Source organism: Ochlerotatus camptorhynchus, unplaced genomic scaffold (assembly GCF_037179485.1).
Source record: "Ochlerotatus camptorhynchus isolate MF236.1 unplaced genomic scaffold, CSIRO-AGI_Acam_v1.1 ptg000055l, whole genome shotgun sequence".
NCBI lineage: Eukaryota > Metazoa > Arthropoda > Insecta > Diptera > Culicidae > Ochlerotatus > Ochlerotatus camptorhynchus.
Window position 1 is genome coordinate 2,936,026 of NW_027040545.1, and position 16,594 is coordinate 2,952,619.

General features: G+C 41.9%; 3 protein-coding genes across 3 annotated transcripts in view; 1 reads left to right on the forward strand and 2 right to left on the reverse strand.

Moving 5' to 3' along the window:
• Positions 1–8,343: 8,343 nt before the first annotated feature.
• Grx5 (Glutaredoxin 5) lies at positions 8,344–8,945 on the reverse strand. Its single transcript, XM_065239309.1, has 2 exons — positions 8,615–8,945; positions 8,344–8,551 (listed from the first exon to the last, which is right to left on the reverse strand). The coding sequence occupies exons 1-2, from the start codon at positions 8,874–8,876 to the stop codon at positions 8,373–8,375; spliced, it is 441 nt and encodes a 146-aa protein (XP_065095381.1). The 5' UTR covers positions 8,877–8,945; the 3' UTR covers positions 8,344–8,372.
• Positions 8,946–9,878: 933 nt separating this feature from the next.
• Positions 9,879–12,984, forward strand: PPP4R2r (Protein phosphatase 4 regulatory subunit 2-related protein). Its single transcript, XM_065239473.1, has 3 exons — positions 9,879–10,215; positions 10,288–10,476; positions 11,325–12,984. Exons 1-3 carry the CDS (start codon positions 9,999–10,001, stop codon positions 12,764–12,766), a joined length of 1,848 nt encoding a protein of 615 aa, XP_065095545.1. The 5' UTR covers positions 9,879–9,998; the 3' UTR covers positions 12,767–12,984.
• The window catches only part of LOC135717394 (REST corepressor-like), a 63,360-nt gene continuing 57,623 nt past the window's right edge, over positions 10,858–16,594 (reverse strand). Inside the window, exons 5-6 of the mRNA XM_065239462.1 lie at positions 12,981–13,533; positions 10,858–11,271 (exon numbers count right to left, since the gene is read on the reverse strand). Coding sequence (XP_065095534.1) covers positions 10,981–11,271; positions 12,981–13,533 — 844 coding nt within the window. The 3' untranslated portion in view covers positions 10,858–10,980. The remainder of the gene's footprint in view (positions 11,272–12,980; positions 13,534–16,594) is intronic.

Below are 16,594 nucleotides of genomic sequence, written 5' to 3' on the forward strand. Positions count from 1 at the left end.
ACACGTCGTTAAGCAAAATAACCTTACACATTTTATTAGGGCGGGAGTCGAATCCAGCCACCTACAGCATGGTCTTCCTTTGTAGCTGCGCCTTTACCGACTGAGCTAATAAGGGAGGCCCCGTCTATCAACCATATATGTATTGCGGAAAAGATAATTAACATACTTTTTGCTTGCGTTACGAGGGTAGTTATCTCTCTCATACCAACGCAAATCCCGCTCCGCTCACGCTGATCACGCTCATGTGTGTAGACACCTTAAAAGAATGGAAGTAAGAAAAATCACATGGGTGTGCGTACAGTTGCTTTGCCGGCATCGTAACACTGAACGTATACGTAAGTAATCAATCATACTTGAATGAATACATATATGTGTTCTTGTATTTGATGAGATAGAGGAGAGCGTGGAAATTTTTATTAAATAGAATAGAAACTTAAATGAGAAGAAATTTGTACTTTCTTCTATTTTTGCTAGTTTATTGCGTATTTTGAAGGTCATTTCGCCGAATAGAGTTCTCCAGATGCACAAGAATGTGCGTAGGACCGCAGGAATCATTTTTAAATAGTTCTGATAACGTTGAGTTCCTTCTTTATGTTTTCTTCGTTTTCTTCCTCCTTTTTCTGTCATTTGACTTTAGTGTTCGCTAATTAAAAGACTTTTCACTGAATCGTCTTTTAACTCAAAGTTCGCTAACAGGAAGAAGTTTCAGTTAAGTAAATTCTAGATAGAGCTGGAATTAGGGCGTAACAGCTTTTGTAAGCAATGACTTCTTTCGATGATTTCTAGAAAGTCCAGCCCACGGAAAATCTACATCACCATCAGGTAGGAGACGACTTCCGATGGTTATGTTGGTTTGCGTGGACGTGCCTTGAATTAATCATGTTTTGTTGTTTTTGACATCATCATCCACATCCAGAGGGCCAGTCACTTCGAATGTATGGGAATGGTAGGAAACCATTTAGAAATGCATGAAAATTTTCAGTTTTTATTCATTATCGTCTTTATGGGCAGTTTTAGGTGCACAAAAATTGCACGAGTACATTACTATGGTGATAAGGTAAACACTCGTTTATTTGTTTCCTTCTGTGAAAGCATGTTTAGTCACAAATCGTGGATTTTCTAATATTCTCCATACTGCAAAAATGATTTTCCTACCACTGAAGGGGCGACATCTCTCGGATATTCAGTATAGCTACTGCTCAAATCATATAATTAATACCTAGAAATCATCGAGAGTTTTTTTTAAATCTATATTATAGATGTTTACAAAAGCTGTTACGCCCTTATTTCAGCTCTATCAAGAATAATTTGTCAATATTAGGAAATTTAAAATGTCACGAAGAATCCAATGATCACGGGATGAACATTAATTAATTTCAATCCAGCATGTACTAATTTCTAGTATACAGGAAGCCATCCAGTGCCATATCATCCAGCATGCATAATACATTAACTATTGCATACTTCACGGCGTAAATCGAACAACTGTGCTAAATAAACTTTCAAACTTTCAACCATATTACATATAATTTAACCATTTATGGTGGGAAAACCAAGTGAAATACCATTCCAGTTCTTAACCAAGAATATTCTAGAGTAACAAAACAAGACATTTAAACATTAACATGGCTAGTTGTTTTAAAATTGTCTGATTGTTTTTTTTTTTTACTTCAGAGAGGAGTTCTTAAAATAAATTTTAATTTTCCCTTTCGAATACTTGCTGGATGGGTATCCCAAATACTATATCAAAGATTCGATACTCACCAAGATTTTATTCGAAAGTGAATGTAACGTTTTTTTTTTTCCTTTGGTTTGTTTTTTTTCCGTCGATCTTGTTTTCCGTTCTGAGCACCAATGCTTCCGACGTGCCAGGAAGGCAGCTCCCACACCTGGACCCTACCTATCGACCCATCACAACTCATGAACCGGAGACCAACGGCTTTACTTCCCATCCGAAGGAAGGCGTGATCAGATATATCCTGATGAATGTGGGCGTCTTAGTGGAATACCTGTATAATGAGAGAGAGAAGGATTAGTATTTTCCATTTAATTCCACTACTTTATTTGCTTATCCTTGACAGATACGCGTATTTCGTCTACAATGTGCAGACTTCTTCAGTGTCTTGTACTAATACTCGACTGAAGAAAAACATCGCATTTACCGAATATATATTAACACAGGTACATTTTCACTTAGAAACTAGGTAAACTTAAATTTAATTTTCTATAGGAACAGGTACTCCGCTGCTTACTCGTTGATGTGTCCTAGGTAGTAACTTGAAAAGCCATGTGTGTCCGTTTCCTTGATCCCTGTTGAGTAAAGTTGAATTACGTTGTTTGTTGATCTCGAGGCTTTCTGCAACATCCAATTTCCATGGTGTAGATACGGTTCGTAAAATCGTTATGTCCTCCGTCGATAGTTGGTGGTCCTCTGTGAAGATGTGTTCTGCAACCTTTGATTTGAAATCATATGTTAGGCCCTTTTCTTCTTGCTTTTTGGCCTTATTAACCTCCGCTATATGTTCTTTAAATCTAGTTGCTAAAGTTCTCTTGGTTTGTCCTACATATACTTTGTTACAATGATTACAGCTTATTTTATATACACCTGCTTTACCTAAAACATTAACTGGGTCTTTAGTGGATCCTAACAATGATTTCAACTGGTTATGTCTACTGGTGAAAACTAAATCTAATCCGAATTGTTTTAACTGTGGTCTTAGTTTACAAGTAATATCTTGATCAAATGGAACGGACACTCGTTTCAATGGTTCAGGTGCTGTGGTGAGGGTTGTAAATAATCTCCTTTGTAGAATTCTCGCTTTTTTATCGATGATTGCCTGGATTGTGGTCTCCTTGTATCCGTTGAGTCTTGCTGTTTCGAAGATGTACTGTAATTCCTTAACCTTTCCTGTATCGCTGAGTGGAAGGGTCTGCATTCGGTGAATCATGTGGTGAAAGGCGGCCATTTTCTGCTGGAACGAATGGTTGGAAGTATAGGGGATAACTCTTTTGGTGCTTGTTGGTTTCCTGTAAATTTCGTATTCAAGCGAGGAAGATGATGACGATTCCCTGATGACTAGAAGATCGAGAAATGCGAGTTTCCCGTCTTTTTCTACCTCGTGAGTGAATTTGATATCCTTATGAATTCTGTTGATCTCATCTAAAATTTGTGGAAGGGCTTCCCGTTTAACTACGCTGAAGATATCGTCAACAAACCTCCACCAACGGTTTGGTAATAATCCTTTCTCCTTCAGGATTGTCTCCAAGTTGGCCATGAAAAGTTCACACAAGAAGGGGGATAGGGGGTTTCCCATTGGGGCTCCTTTCGTCTGCTTGTAGAAGTTACCTCGGAAAGAGAAGTAGTTCTCTTCCATACAAAGGCGGGTCAGCTTAAGGTACGTCCGAACCTTGTTTCTCCATGCTGCATCCTCTCGTTGTGTTAATAGCCAGTCCTCCAAATGGTTGATCGCTTCCTTGACCGGTACGCTGGGAAAAAGAGCTGTGACGTCGAAAGATACCATAATCTCGTCCTCGTTGATGTCTCCTGAAGATTGTAGTTGCTGGGTGAACTCCTGGGTGTTACTAACTGCTTTACTCTGGAACTGATTCGGCATACTCTGGAACTCTTTGACTAGCCACTTCGCTAGTTTGTGGGTGGGGGAACCAACTGCAGACACGATCTCTCGCATTTCATTTCCTGGTTTGTGGACTTTGGGAAGACCTTTGATCCTGGGTAGAATGGGATTGGGTTCCCGTATACGACCTGCTCCATCTCCTAATATCGATTTGCACTCCTTCAGTGCTTTCTCCACGCGTTTCACTATGTTCTGTAAGGGGTCTACTCGAAGCTGTCTATACGGTCCGTTGTTAATCTTCGTTGTCATTTGATTATCGTAATCGTCCTTGTCCATGATAACGACCGCGTTTCCCTTGTCTGCCTTTACGTAGTATACTGCTTTACTTTTTAGCTCCTTTACAATCCGAATTTCTTTTTCGTTGGCGCGTCCGTCCTGTCCGTCCTTGATTATGTTCGATGTGATAGTCCTAACCGTATTCTGTGATGTTGTTGGAAGTGTCTCGATAATCGCTGTCTCCACGTCAATGATGATCTGCTTCACGTCTAGCTTGGTTGTAACCGCGTATCCTAGTCCCCTGTTGAGGTGTGTCAATTGTTCTTCTGTGAATGCGGTCGTCGATCGATTGACAACCAACCCATCAATGGAGTGAACCCGCGGCGTCGGGGTGATGGTGGTCGGCATTATTACCTTATATCATTGGATATAAATGGCAAAAAATTGACCCATGCACTGCGCAGAGCATCACCCAAAACTGTAAAACAGTGTGTTAACCTCGGTGTTAACCCACTGCTGGATGTAGTAGTGCTTACGAAAACTGGTGGATTTGGCGATAAAGAAGAGTGGCAGTCTGATGATATTTCCTGCACACAACAAAATGACGATCATAGCTGCAGAGTATTTCTTCTGATTTTTGCGGAGAAAAGAGTGTCATCAAATACGGACCCAGTGAGTGAAAAAAAACATGCGGAATATATTATTTATGAATGTTGCGAAACAATTTAGCGTTCAAAAAATATGCATGGTTTGTGGCTCGGTTTGTGGGCACTTAGCAGCAATGAAGAATCCGCACAGTGTGCTAAATTTGAGTGTGGGAAGAAGGAAGTCATTGAAACTATTGAAAAAAATATCATCAATATCATATGGTACCGTTCATCTACCAACCGAGTGCGTCAATGGTCCTACGATGACTACGATGGAATCGAATGCGAACCAGCTGATGAATAGACCGACGATGACACCGACGCTCCCCTACAATCGAACCTGATTCGAACGGGTTAAGGAGATGGATCCTCTTCAGCGCACTTCGAAGATCGCGTCTGATTAGAACCGGAAGGCATTCACTTCTAAGCTCCTGCACGAGAAGACGAACCGCTATATCGTAGGCGCCGGTCCGACGGATCATTAACAACGTGTGTTCGGCGAAGAGGCGTGACGAGTGCGTCAATTGTCCTACTATGACGACAATAGAACCATAGAACCGAATGCGAACCAGTTGAGGAATAGACCGACGATAACCCCACGATCGAACCTGATTTGAACGGGTCAAGAAGACGGATAACCTTCAGTACACTTCGAAGATTACGTCTGATTCAAACCGGAAGGTCATTTACTTCCATGCTCCTGCACGAGAAGACGATGATGAAGTTAAAAAACTACAATGGACAGCCCTATGGGGTTGTACGCAATGGTGACGTAGGACTACGTGGTCTTATATTATAAATCTTATTTGTTACCTGCAGCAGGAGCTTGTGTTTTGTGTAGGAATAGGAATTTGAGCGGGGTTTATACTCATTAGTATGACGCGCTGGACGCGCTGGACGCGCTTGACATAGATGGCCCACAGCAACTCACGAAGAGCTACTGATTCCGATCAATAGCGGTGTGGCTTCTTCCTCCTTCTTGGATGCTCATGTGGACTGCAGCTCGCTGCTTGCAGGTAGTCTTTCGTTATGTAGGTACTGGAGAACACCACCACTCACCACGCGGTGATTGAAACCGGATGGAATTTAACATTGAAATCTGTGTTAGGGAAATCGCTTTTCGCAGGCAATCAATAGTAAAATTTTGAAAACCGATAAAGTCTTAAATTAAACAGATGCGTAGAAATATATCTGATCGATTGGTGATAAAATAATTTAAATTGTTCCAGGGGCTGCTGAGTTATTAACGTTCAAAATTTTTCATAATTTTGCTACATGTTCCATTTTCGGTTTTCACAAAGTGTACCCCCATATAGAAATCACAGACGTAGTCCTACGTCAAAAAAACAATCAGACAATTTTAAAACAATAAGCCAAGATGTTTGAGTATGCAAAAGTCTTCTTAAGATACTAGTGAATACTTTAGATGAATCACTTGAATTATATTTGGCTCAGTATTCCCATCCAGCAAGTATTTGTAGAAGAAATACTCAGGAACACTGTCATCACCGTGGATTTCTTCCACTGGCCATCGTAAGCATTGAAGAGCTGGATAAGTACTCCTGTGTGCGAATGAGCGTTCTCCATAGGGCCATCGACCACTTTGAAATCCCGTCGACTTTCCTGGCAAATTATCCGCAGTGATTGCTGGTTCGAGTCCGGTTCGATGCCCTTCACACAGAATCACTATCCGTTTGAGAATGCTGTGAATTTCCAGCTTACCGGCTGACTTCATTGGCGAGGGAATCGATAAGACGCGTGGCTGTTGGTGGTCATTTCAACGGCCTTGTTCAACAAGCCCCCGTTCTAGAAGCTGTACTGCACCGGGCTAATTAGTGCTGGCTACACGGATAGAAATCTCCTTATACCTTTTGGAAAATTTCTATTGCTGATTATTCATAAAATGTATAAGCCAACTAATAAGCAGACGCCTTGTAAAAAGTTAATGAAGATCATGTGTCAAATGAAATGTATAAACGGTCACACATACCTTTTATGCATTCTTATAGGACCTATGTCGTTTGTCTTATGGAATGTATAAGGCTGAAGTTTTGGCAAAAATGTATAAGTGAAACACATGAATAAAATAATTGATTTTCATTTCGTGTAGTGATTCAATGGAGGTTGTCCACAAGTACCATGTCCGATAGTGAACCGGATTCGAACTCGAGCGGTTTTGTACGACGCAAGGATCAGAACGATTTATAATAAATATCCTTATTTATTTCTATGTTGATACACAGCAAAAAAAGTTGTTGAATATTACATCGAAACTGCTGCAACCAGGTCAATCCATCGGTTGAGTAATATCACATTGTACGATGTACATCGATTTTGCGAACAAAATTACATCCATTGATGTAATATTGTATCTGCTTTTTGCTATTACATCATTATTTCATACATCAGCTTGAATTACGTTGATCGATATTACATTTTTTTTTGCTGTGTAGTTACCTAGACCAAGAAAATATTTTTTTTGTTATGTTTTGCAGCATTTTAGATTTGCATTAAAAAAAAAACAAAGTAAATTAAACTGACAGAAAAAGCATGCTCTAAATATAAATAAAATAGCGGTTATGTATCGAATAAATACATTCACTTTATTCTATCTATGTATGAACCATTTTTATACTTGCGATTCAGCGTAACTTTTAATCTATATTTGAAAATCTTTTGTGTTATGAATGGAAATGAGAAGTGTGTTACATACCTTGGAGCGCTTTCTTATTGCAGTGCAGGGTGCAATGATTAATGCACTGAGGGGCCGAAAATTATAAGTGCAACGCAGGCTTGCAATTCTAGATAGAGCTGGAATTAGGGCGTAACAGCCTTTGTAAACAATGACTACTCTCGTTGATTTCTAGGAATTTAAGGCACGCCTACGTGAACCAACTCGATGGTGATGTCGATTTGCCAGGGAGAGCCATGACTTTCGAGAAATCCTCAAGAGAAGTCATTGTTTACAAAAGCTATTACGCCCTAATTCCAGCTCTATCTATAGAATTGCTCATTACAGCAAAAATGCTAGTTTTCGTAATTATGAAACTATGGGATACTAAAATGATTATTTTTATTTGTAAGAAGCAAGAAGAGGTTTTAAAGTTTGTGTATGGCAATTTTGCTTTAAGAAGATCACAACTAGCTATCATAAAATACCTCTGAAAGCTAAATTGACAGGTTTTATATGTCTTACACATACTTTACCTTCTTTTCTTGCATCTTGTAAATAAGAATTATCATTGAAATATCTCATAGCTTCATAAATCCGAAAAATAGCATTTTAACTGTAATGAGCATTTGCAAGCTTGGTGCAACGTTACTTGTTTACGAAATACTTATTGCATTTCTAACTGGACTCCTCAAAAGTGCGCTTTTACGTGGTATTGTCTTGGTGTCTTCTACACACTTATTCCTTATAAACCAAGGAATAAATGCACCACAAACACCAAAACGATTAAGCGTAAAAGTGCACTTTTATTAGCGATTCCGCACTTATGTGTTCAATGCGCCATATTAGATTAATCTTTGTTTTGGGGGAGCGAAAGGTAATACATTTACCGTATTATGTCGCTTCATGTTTCTGAAATGGTTAAGAAAGCTTTGAAATAAGTGTTTCTTCACCTTTTAGTGATACAAGTTCATAAAATTGCGGGAAAAAGTGGCAATATTCTCAAGGGGGGCCGAGTCCTAGAGCAGGGCGCATGGTCTGCCAAATATATAGTTTAGGCCCAACCACGCAAAGGTTCCGAACTAAACATAACCTCAAAACAACAGAAGACATTTTCACAAAAATTTATTATTAGATAGCATATTCAGTTTATTGAATCAACACTAGAATAAAATTTAAAAATTATACCGGAAACATCACCATCTACTTCTTTTCGTCCGCGCCTTCGGCATCCGAAAGGGCGCTCTTAATGCCAACCTTCTTCAGCTCATCGATCAGTTCTCCGTTTTGGTGCATTTGCAACATGATATCGCAACCGCCGACAAACTCTCCGTTGATGAAGACCTGCGGAATCGTTGGCCAGTTGGAGTAGTCTTTGATCGCTGAAACAAGGCAATGCGGGATGGTTCATTCAACGAGCAGGCAACCTTTCATTCATTACTCACCCTGCCGCAATTCATCACTCTGCAGTATATCGTGGCTGTCGTAGTTTACGGCATGCATGCGCAAAATCTGTACGACGGCATTACTGAATCCACACCGAGGAGCTTCCGGATTACCCTTCATGAACACCACTACCTTGTTGTTATGCACTAGTTTGTCGATTTCCTTGGCATCCACTGTAGCCGCGCAAAGCGTTCTGGACAGAAGGTAACTGGTCCGACCGGTGAGAACGCTGGATCCGAGTTTTCTCAACAATAGACTCATTTTTACAGTAACTTTTGTGCCGCTTCAAAAATTTAGTGTTGATTACGAATAATATTATTATCTAACAGCCTCACCAATGTTTTGATTCACCAACATCAACAAGACACGACACCGGCTAACATGACATGTCGGCATAAAATCCTCACCGATGCTTAAAATTTAACCACTTTTTATATCTATCTCTGGAGTCCTATTTGAATAGGTCTTATGTCCATTTGACGACCAAAGAATCGACTAATTTGAATCGTTTTCTGATACCCCGTACATACTATATGGCTTATATCATGTAATATAGGCTGTCTTGCAATGATCAATCATACATCTAGTTTTCACTGGAAATCTTATGTATGAGTGCTCATTGCAAGACAGTCTATATTACACGAGGGGGGTGACACATCTAAATCTCAATTCTAGATGCTCAACAAATCTCACACTAGCAAATCAATCTTCGAAAAATCATCTTTCATTTCTCGCAGCTACTTGCATCGCGCTTCATCTTTTTGCAGGAAATCTTCAAAATAGACATAAATCTTCCTTCTATCTACTCAGCTTGCGTGCAGCTAGCCACAGCTAAACACAATCTTTTCTGCATCGTAGATAGAGTCGTCCCCCTCGATATTACATGATATAAGTCTGTACGGGGTATGACACTGCGAACTGAGAGATTTGCAACATTGATACATACAATCTTATAGAGTCACGCCAACAGTGAAACTAAATCTCGCGACTACGGATGGGTGGTGCGAGGCCCTAATAAACAAATACCATAAACGAACAAAAACCCAAATAGTCGAACTTTTCCACAAATGGTTTGGATGATACCCCAAACACGTCGTTAAGCAAAATAACCATAAGAAATTTATTAGGGGGGTCAGGTCAATACTAAAAACAATATAAAAAGAAATGGAACTTTTATTTCAGTGCATAACTCTGGCGCCGTTGTGTGAAGTGGAGACTTTTGTCGGCACAAAGGCAGTCTCCCCGCGTCAACTCGCTCGTTCAACGGGTTCAACGTCAATTTAATGGCGGTGTGTGACGATCAGAATTTGTTTGGATATACGCTCGTGTGCAGTGTTCGTTTTTTGTAAAATTAATCTGCAAATCTGAAATTTTCCGTACAAAATGTCCGCTATGGAGAATCGGGACGAAGTTCTACAAATGCTCGAGCGGTTTACGAGACTGAAACAAAAGGAAATCCCCCGGGAACTCGAAGACTATTTGAGCTTTGTCGCTCGTACCGGCGATACGGTTTATCCATGGCCAGCGGTGAAGTATTTCTTCCGGACCAAGCTGAGTCTTGTCATAATGGATTTCCACGATAATACACCGAGCATTGCTGGTAGGTTAAAGTTGATCGTATTGTTTGTTCAATGGAAGATGAACTAATGTTTTGAATTCGATTATTGTACAGATTTGCCACAGTGCCCGAATGTTGATCCATTCTGTTACGATCGTATGAGGCGGACCTTGCTGAGTCGGATGGATTCGTTCAACTCTGCTCCCTTCACCATACAGCGGATCTGCGAACTGCTGAATGAACCACGGAAGCACTACACCAGAATCGACAAGTTCATGAGGGCGGTCGAGAAGAACATTCTTGGTACGTATTTACGTTGAGTTGTTACTCTTCCGATCAAGTACCGGTTGCAGCCGATTGAACTTTGCTCATATGTCGAATCAAAAGTGGCGCCATGCAGCTTTACGTTATTTGGGTCTTCTAGATAGCTAGTCTGTTAGCTAGTCACCCCTATTCTGTATTTCGTTTCGAACGAAATTCTCATACAAAAAAATATTTTTTTGTATGAGAATTTCGTTCGAAACGAAATACAGAATAGGGGTGAGTATTTGCATCTTTATTTGTCTATAGCTTTGCCAAGAAAACGTAATCCTCAGGGACAATTCAATAGGAGTTACCAATGAAAAAAAAGAAACAGTATAAATCAATTATATTTATTACACCATAATTGTACGACATAACCATATAAAATGTACACTTTTGGCCACGCACACATTTGAAAATACCTATTATATTGAGCTAAAATTAATCAAGGCACCTCTAGTTAGTTCACTGTCTGTCTTCTTTGGGACATGCACTGTGTCGTTTCTAATCATCCAGTTGCGCTCCCAGAAGATGCAACTGATGCCGAAGCACCTTTCCGCCGGCGTTGCGTGGAATTTCTTTGACAAACATTACCCCACCGGCCAGTTCCTTGTACTTGACCACCCGTCCCTTGACATAGTTCATGACGGTTTCTTCATTGAGAGTTTGTCCGTGCCTCAGAACCACGTAAGCCCTTGGCAGTTCACCTGCCGTTTCGTCCACTATGCCTGCGACAGCCACATCGGAGATTTCCGGCAACTCTAGGATTAGATTTTCCAATTCCGTTGGAGAAACCTGCAAGCAGTAGAAAATGAGTATTTGTTGTTAATTTATTCTTCTATTTACAGTGGTCAGCACACAGGAACCCGGCCGGAGAAGATCCGACAGCGAAAACGGTGATTCACTGGATTCCATTGTCAACGGAGACCTGGAGGTGAATGTTGATATCGAGATGGATAACGAAGCATTCGGTATCGATTCTAATGAGATGGTTACAAATGCGGCAGCAGCAACAACGGAAGCGGTGATACCGCCTATCACAACTCCGGCGAGTGCAGATGAAGTACCCCCGATGGAATCGTCTGAAGAGCAGGAACAGGAAACAGAAAACCACGAACCAGAAACCGTTCCGGAAATAGCTCTCACCGACAATGGAGTTGAAGTGGAGGAAATCAACGACGCGAAGACGGAAGAGGCCTTGCCAAAGGAAGTCAAAGAAAGCGATAAGTCTTCCGCAACCGAGGAAGAAGCATCCGATCAAACAGAAAAGCTTCTGTATTCCGATGAAGTGGAACCGGCTTCACCCGAAGCTTGCGCTTTGGATTCCAAAGAAGAACCACTTTCCAATGTGGTCGAAGCAGTCGGAACCGATGTTCTTGATCAGAAAGAACGGAACGAAGCTCCAGCCCAGGAATCTCACGATACTAGCAAACCAACAGCAACTGAGAAGCCACCCAATGCTATTGCACCGGAAACCGACAACGATTCCATAGATGACGGAGAACCTAAAGCTAAAATGGCCAAACTGTCCCAAGAACAGCCGGAGAGCGAAACGGCAGACCTAAAGGCCACCACAGTTCCTGCGGAGAAATCACCTGCGGATCCTGATAAAGACACAGTTAGTTCCGAATCCACAACGGACTCCAACGGAAGTAGCGTTGAATACGTTGACTGCAGCAACTCACCTGAGGAACGAACCGAAACCGGCGTAGTTTTACTTTCCTCCTCCTCTGAATCAATCGTAAACATCGTCGCCATTTCTTCCGACGAGATCTCTGAATCCGGAGAAATTTTACCTTCCCCTTCCCCTGATACAACCCTGTCGGAATCCAGTTCTGTTAACACAGTGGGGAATCCAGTACCATCAGCAGAACAAGAAAAGCAAGTGGAGCTGGAACGGCCAGCGAAACAGACTACTACTACCGATGAACCACAAACCACAGAGCAAACTTCAGAAGCACCCAGCGAACCAGCAACAGCCGTAGAACCCGTGGTCTCCATCGCGAAGGAGAATGAGGAAACGGTCGTCAAGCGCATCAACCTGGAAGCCAACCCACCTTCAACAAATGAATCGGAACAACCTGCGGCACCACGAGTGAACTCAGACGATATGGAAACGCTTTCGTCTGTGGTGTCGGAAAATGTGATGGCTACCGACGAAGAGGAACAGCCACAGCCGGGTGCAGTCGATGCGGCGGTTCCCATGGCGGCAGATGCATCCGAAACGGCCAAACCGGACGAGAACGCCATGGACATTGACGAATCCAGCGTGGAACCGATGGATCAGTAAGACGCGATAGCTTCAGTGTTCACCCACAGGTTTAGATGTTAGTACTACACTCCATACCCTTATCTATAAATTTTATGTAACTGCTGTCAGCAGCTATATAGACAAACGAGGAAAACAAACCCCCGACCAGGAACCTGCTGTAAGTATTCTAAATGTGACACAAACTTCAAATGTAAAACAAGTTAAAGTTAATAAACAATTGGTAAGTACTCACCTGATTTCCTTTGACCTTGATCAGTTCCTTCGTCCGATCTACAATGAAGAAGAATCCATCCTGATCGTAATAGGCGACATCCCCGGTGTGCAGCCACCCGTCCGAGTCGACCGTTTCCTTGGTGGCTTTTTCGTTGTTTAGGTAACCCTTCATGACCTGCGGTCCACGGATGTACAGCTCTCCCGGCTGATGAGGACCAAGGTTGCTTCCATCCGTTAGCGACACAATCTTAGCTTGAGTATTTGGATATAGCTGACCGCACGTTCCAACCTTGGACAGATCGTACTTGTGCGGAGTGCAGAGAGTAACCGGAGCGCTTTCGGTCATTCCATATCCCTGCGTAATGTCCACGTCTTTGCCGCATTTCTGTTTGAACTTGTCCTGCAGCTGAAGGGAGGCAGCGGCTGCACCCACCAGAACGCCTTCCACGCTCGAAAGATGATCCTGTGTCACCTTGGGGTGTGTGGCCAGGAACAACATCAGCGATGGGACGACGAAGAGAAACTTCGGACGGAACTCCGCCAAACATTGGATGTAGTCCTCCGGAATGAATCTGTAATGATTGTCGAGTTACGCTTCGCAGGCATTGTTCATCTGTTTTATACCATCATTCTCCGCAGCGCCTAGTTTCGCGCATTGCGCCAAAAATTTGAAGTATGTTACACTTTTGTCTAGATTTATTTATTTTTCCCATGCACAAGTGGTTAATGCCTACCTTCATGTACAATTCCATTCAAATGGTATACAATTTATAATTACTTTAAAAAATTTCAAAACTGCTCAGAACTATGGTACTTCATACTCGGACACCAATATTCATTCGTTATTCGGCCGAACACAATCACCAATATTCACGTTTACGTTCGAACCGTATTTTCCATAAACGATTTTTTTTTTATAATAATGATAAAAATCTTACAATAATAAATTGATCTTAGATAGCGCATCCCCAAATGAGATTCTGCCTTCTTTCTATTGCTACTCGTTCTTTTCACTTTCGAGAAAATGGAATTCGGGGAAGTGACATTCATAGGAAAATCATTGGAAATTTGCCAATAATTATGAAAAATTAGATCTTCATCTGGTAGGGGAAATTTTGCCCTTTCTGATAGCGGTCTTTGTTTGCATGGGTGCACTTCGGTTCGCATGAAAAAGGCTGAAAGGCCTTACAAAAGCCCTTTTAAAACGTTACGCGAGATGTAATTGTTTATCGTTTGTTCAACTTCAGGGACTTCAACTTCAGGGACAATGTATTGCTGATTGCATCTGAAACTGGACTGTCCCAAAAATGTGTGATAAAAGTGCACGTTTCCGTCACACTTTGTAATAAGTGAAAACGCGCTTATTAGTCCAATTTGGTGTGAAACGCGCAATACATCCCTCCAGATCGAAGCCGTGACTTGAAGCTTATTGACGCACATTGTCGATCCGTCTTGGTCGCTTCAGACAAAGCAGGCTCTTCCGACGAAGTTATTGTTCTTGGCGTTTTTAACCTACCGGACATTGCATGGACTCCGACCCATAGTGGTTCCACGTAGGACCAGCTCCTGGACAGTTATAGTACCGCAATTCTGTCACAAATCGATGGCCTGTTGAATGAAAACAACCCCACCCTGGATCTCTGCTTTGTGAGTGCTCATGATACAGCTCCTTTTCTCTCCACGGCACCCAAACCTCAAGTCAAGGAAGTGCATCATCACCCCGATCATCACCTTGCTTTAGTTATCGTGATCGAATCAGCACTCCAAACGCATCGCAGTATTGTCCATGTGCTGTCTAACCTTGATTGGGAGCATATTCTAGATCCTGTAGACGTCAACATTGCTGCACAAACCTTTTCTCACGTCTTGACATATGTCATTGACAGGTACGTTTCCAAAAAGATCATCCATATCGACTCTCGCGTCCCGTGGATGACGTATAAGATCTTCGCTCGTTGAAAAGAACTAATGTCGTTTTCGTTTTTGCGGTGTAGCACTGGTGTAGTGTAAGCAGGAATAAGCGCGAGTCTTTTAGCGAATTCGTTTATTATTCAGTTCCAACCTGGATCGGGTATCAAGATTGGGTCTGCTTGTTTTCTGACAAACGTCAGTTTGCTAGTTTGTTTTTAAAACAGTTTGTTTTTAAAACCTAGCTCAGGTTGAGGTTCACACTGACAAAAAGTTCGGTTTCGCACTGGGTTGGAACTGGTGTTAACCCCGATAATAAACGAATTCGCTATTTGACAGCTCAACATCATTTGTTTGTAAACAAAGGTGCATCCTATATCTACACCCTAAAATATTTCGGTGTACGGCAGTGTAGCACCGGTGTAGCTACACCGCAAAAACGAAAACGACATAAGAAGGCTGCTCTCGGAAGTTTTACTAATGTCGTTTTCGTTTTTGCGGTGTAGCTACACCGGTGCTACACCGCCGAACACCGAAAATTTTTAGGGTGTAGCTATCGATTGAACATTTGTTTACAAACAAATGATGATGAGCTGTCAATGACTCGCGCTTATTGCTGCTTACACTACACCGGTGTAGTGTAATAAAAACGAAAACGACATAAATTCCGCACACTGACGCTGAAATGCCACCATGTCAGACTCAACCACGAGTATAAGCGGTTAAGTCGCCTCTGTTTTCAACGCTATCAAAGGAGGATTCAACGGCGGCTAAAATCACACCCGAAATTCTTCTGGAACTCCGTAAATGAGCAACGCAGGGAAGTCGGCTTACCCTCTTCCATGATTGTTAATGGTGAAACTGCTGGCAATCAACAAGACGTTTGCAACCTGTTCTCAGCCAAATTTGCTAGTGTGTTTGAAGACGAGCAACTCTCCGCTAATCTCATTACTTCCGCGGCCAGTATTGTTCCTTTGGTCAACCAAACGCTACGATTTCTAGAGCAGCATCTAAACTTAAGACTTCAGCTAAGACTGGACCCGATGGTGTTCCGTCGATTATTCTTAAAAAGAACATCACTAGTCTTTTAGATCCACTGCGCCGCATATTCCAGCTCTCTCTTTCCGTCTTGCTGGAAGACTGTGGATATGTTTCCTGCTCATAAAAAGGGAAGCAAACGCGACTTAAACAACCACCGGGGAATCACGTTGTTGAGTGCTGTATCAAAACTTTTTGAATTGGTTGTCATAGAGTCCCTAGATGCGCATTGCAAGCAATAATCGAAGTATAGATCAACACGGATTCATAACTGGGCGTTCCACAACTACGAAACTGCTGTGCCTAACGTCTTACATCATAGACAGTTTGATTGCTCGGACCCAAACGGACGTTATCTACACAGATCTAACGGCAGCCTTCGATAAGCTAAACCACGAAATTGCGATTGCTAAGCTTGATAGCCTAGGGATCGGTGGAAATCTTTTGAGATGGTTTCGTTCATACCTCACGGAGCGCCAATTGATAGCAACTTTGGGTACTTGTCGCTCAGCAAGCTTCTGCGCAAAGTCCGGTATACCGGTGTAAGTAGTCTACTAGAGAGGGTCTAGTATAAGAGAGGAGTGGATTCAAAACAAACTGACAACCTATAGTCCATTCTATGCGCACGAGTATTGATGTTCCGAAAGTGAGAATAACAATCCCCCTTATTCTGCGAGTCACGTGACT

Bases quoted from the DNA above. Each gene is read 5' to 3' on its own strand.
- PPP4R2r (XM_065239473.1), top strand. From the start codon at position 9,999: ATGTCCGCTATGGAGAATCGGGACGAAGTTCTACAAATGCTCGAGCGG. The intron at 10,216-10,287 runs GTAGGTTAAAGT...ATTATTGTACAG, and splicing joins TAATACACCGAGCATTGCTG to ATTTGCCACAGTGCCCGAAT. The intron at 10,477-11,324 runs GTACGTATTTAC...TTCTATTTACAG, and splicing joins GGTCGAGAAGAACATTCTTG to TGGTCAGCACACAGGAACCC.
- Grx5 (XM_065239309.1), bottom strand. From the start codon at position 8,876: ATGAGTCTATTGTTGAGAAAACTCGGATCCAGCGTTCTCACCGGTCGG. The intron at 8,552-8,614 runs GTGAGTAATGAA...GCCTTGTTTCAG, and splicing joins GAGTGATGAATTGCGGCAGG to CGATCAAAGACTACTCCAAC.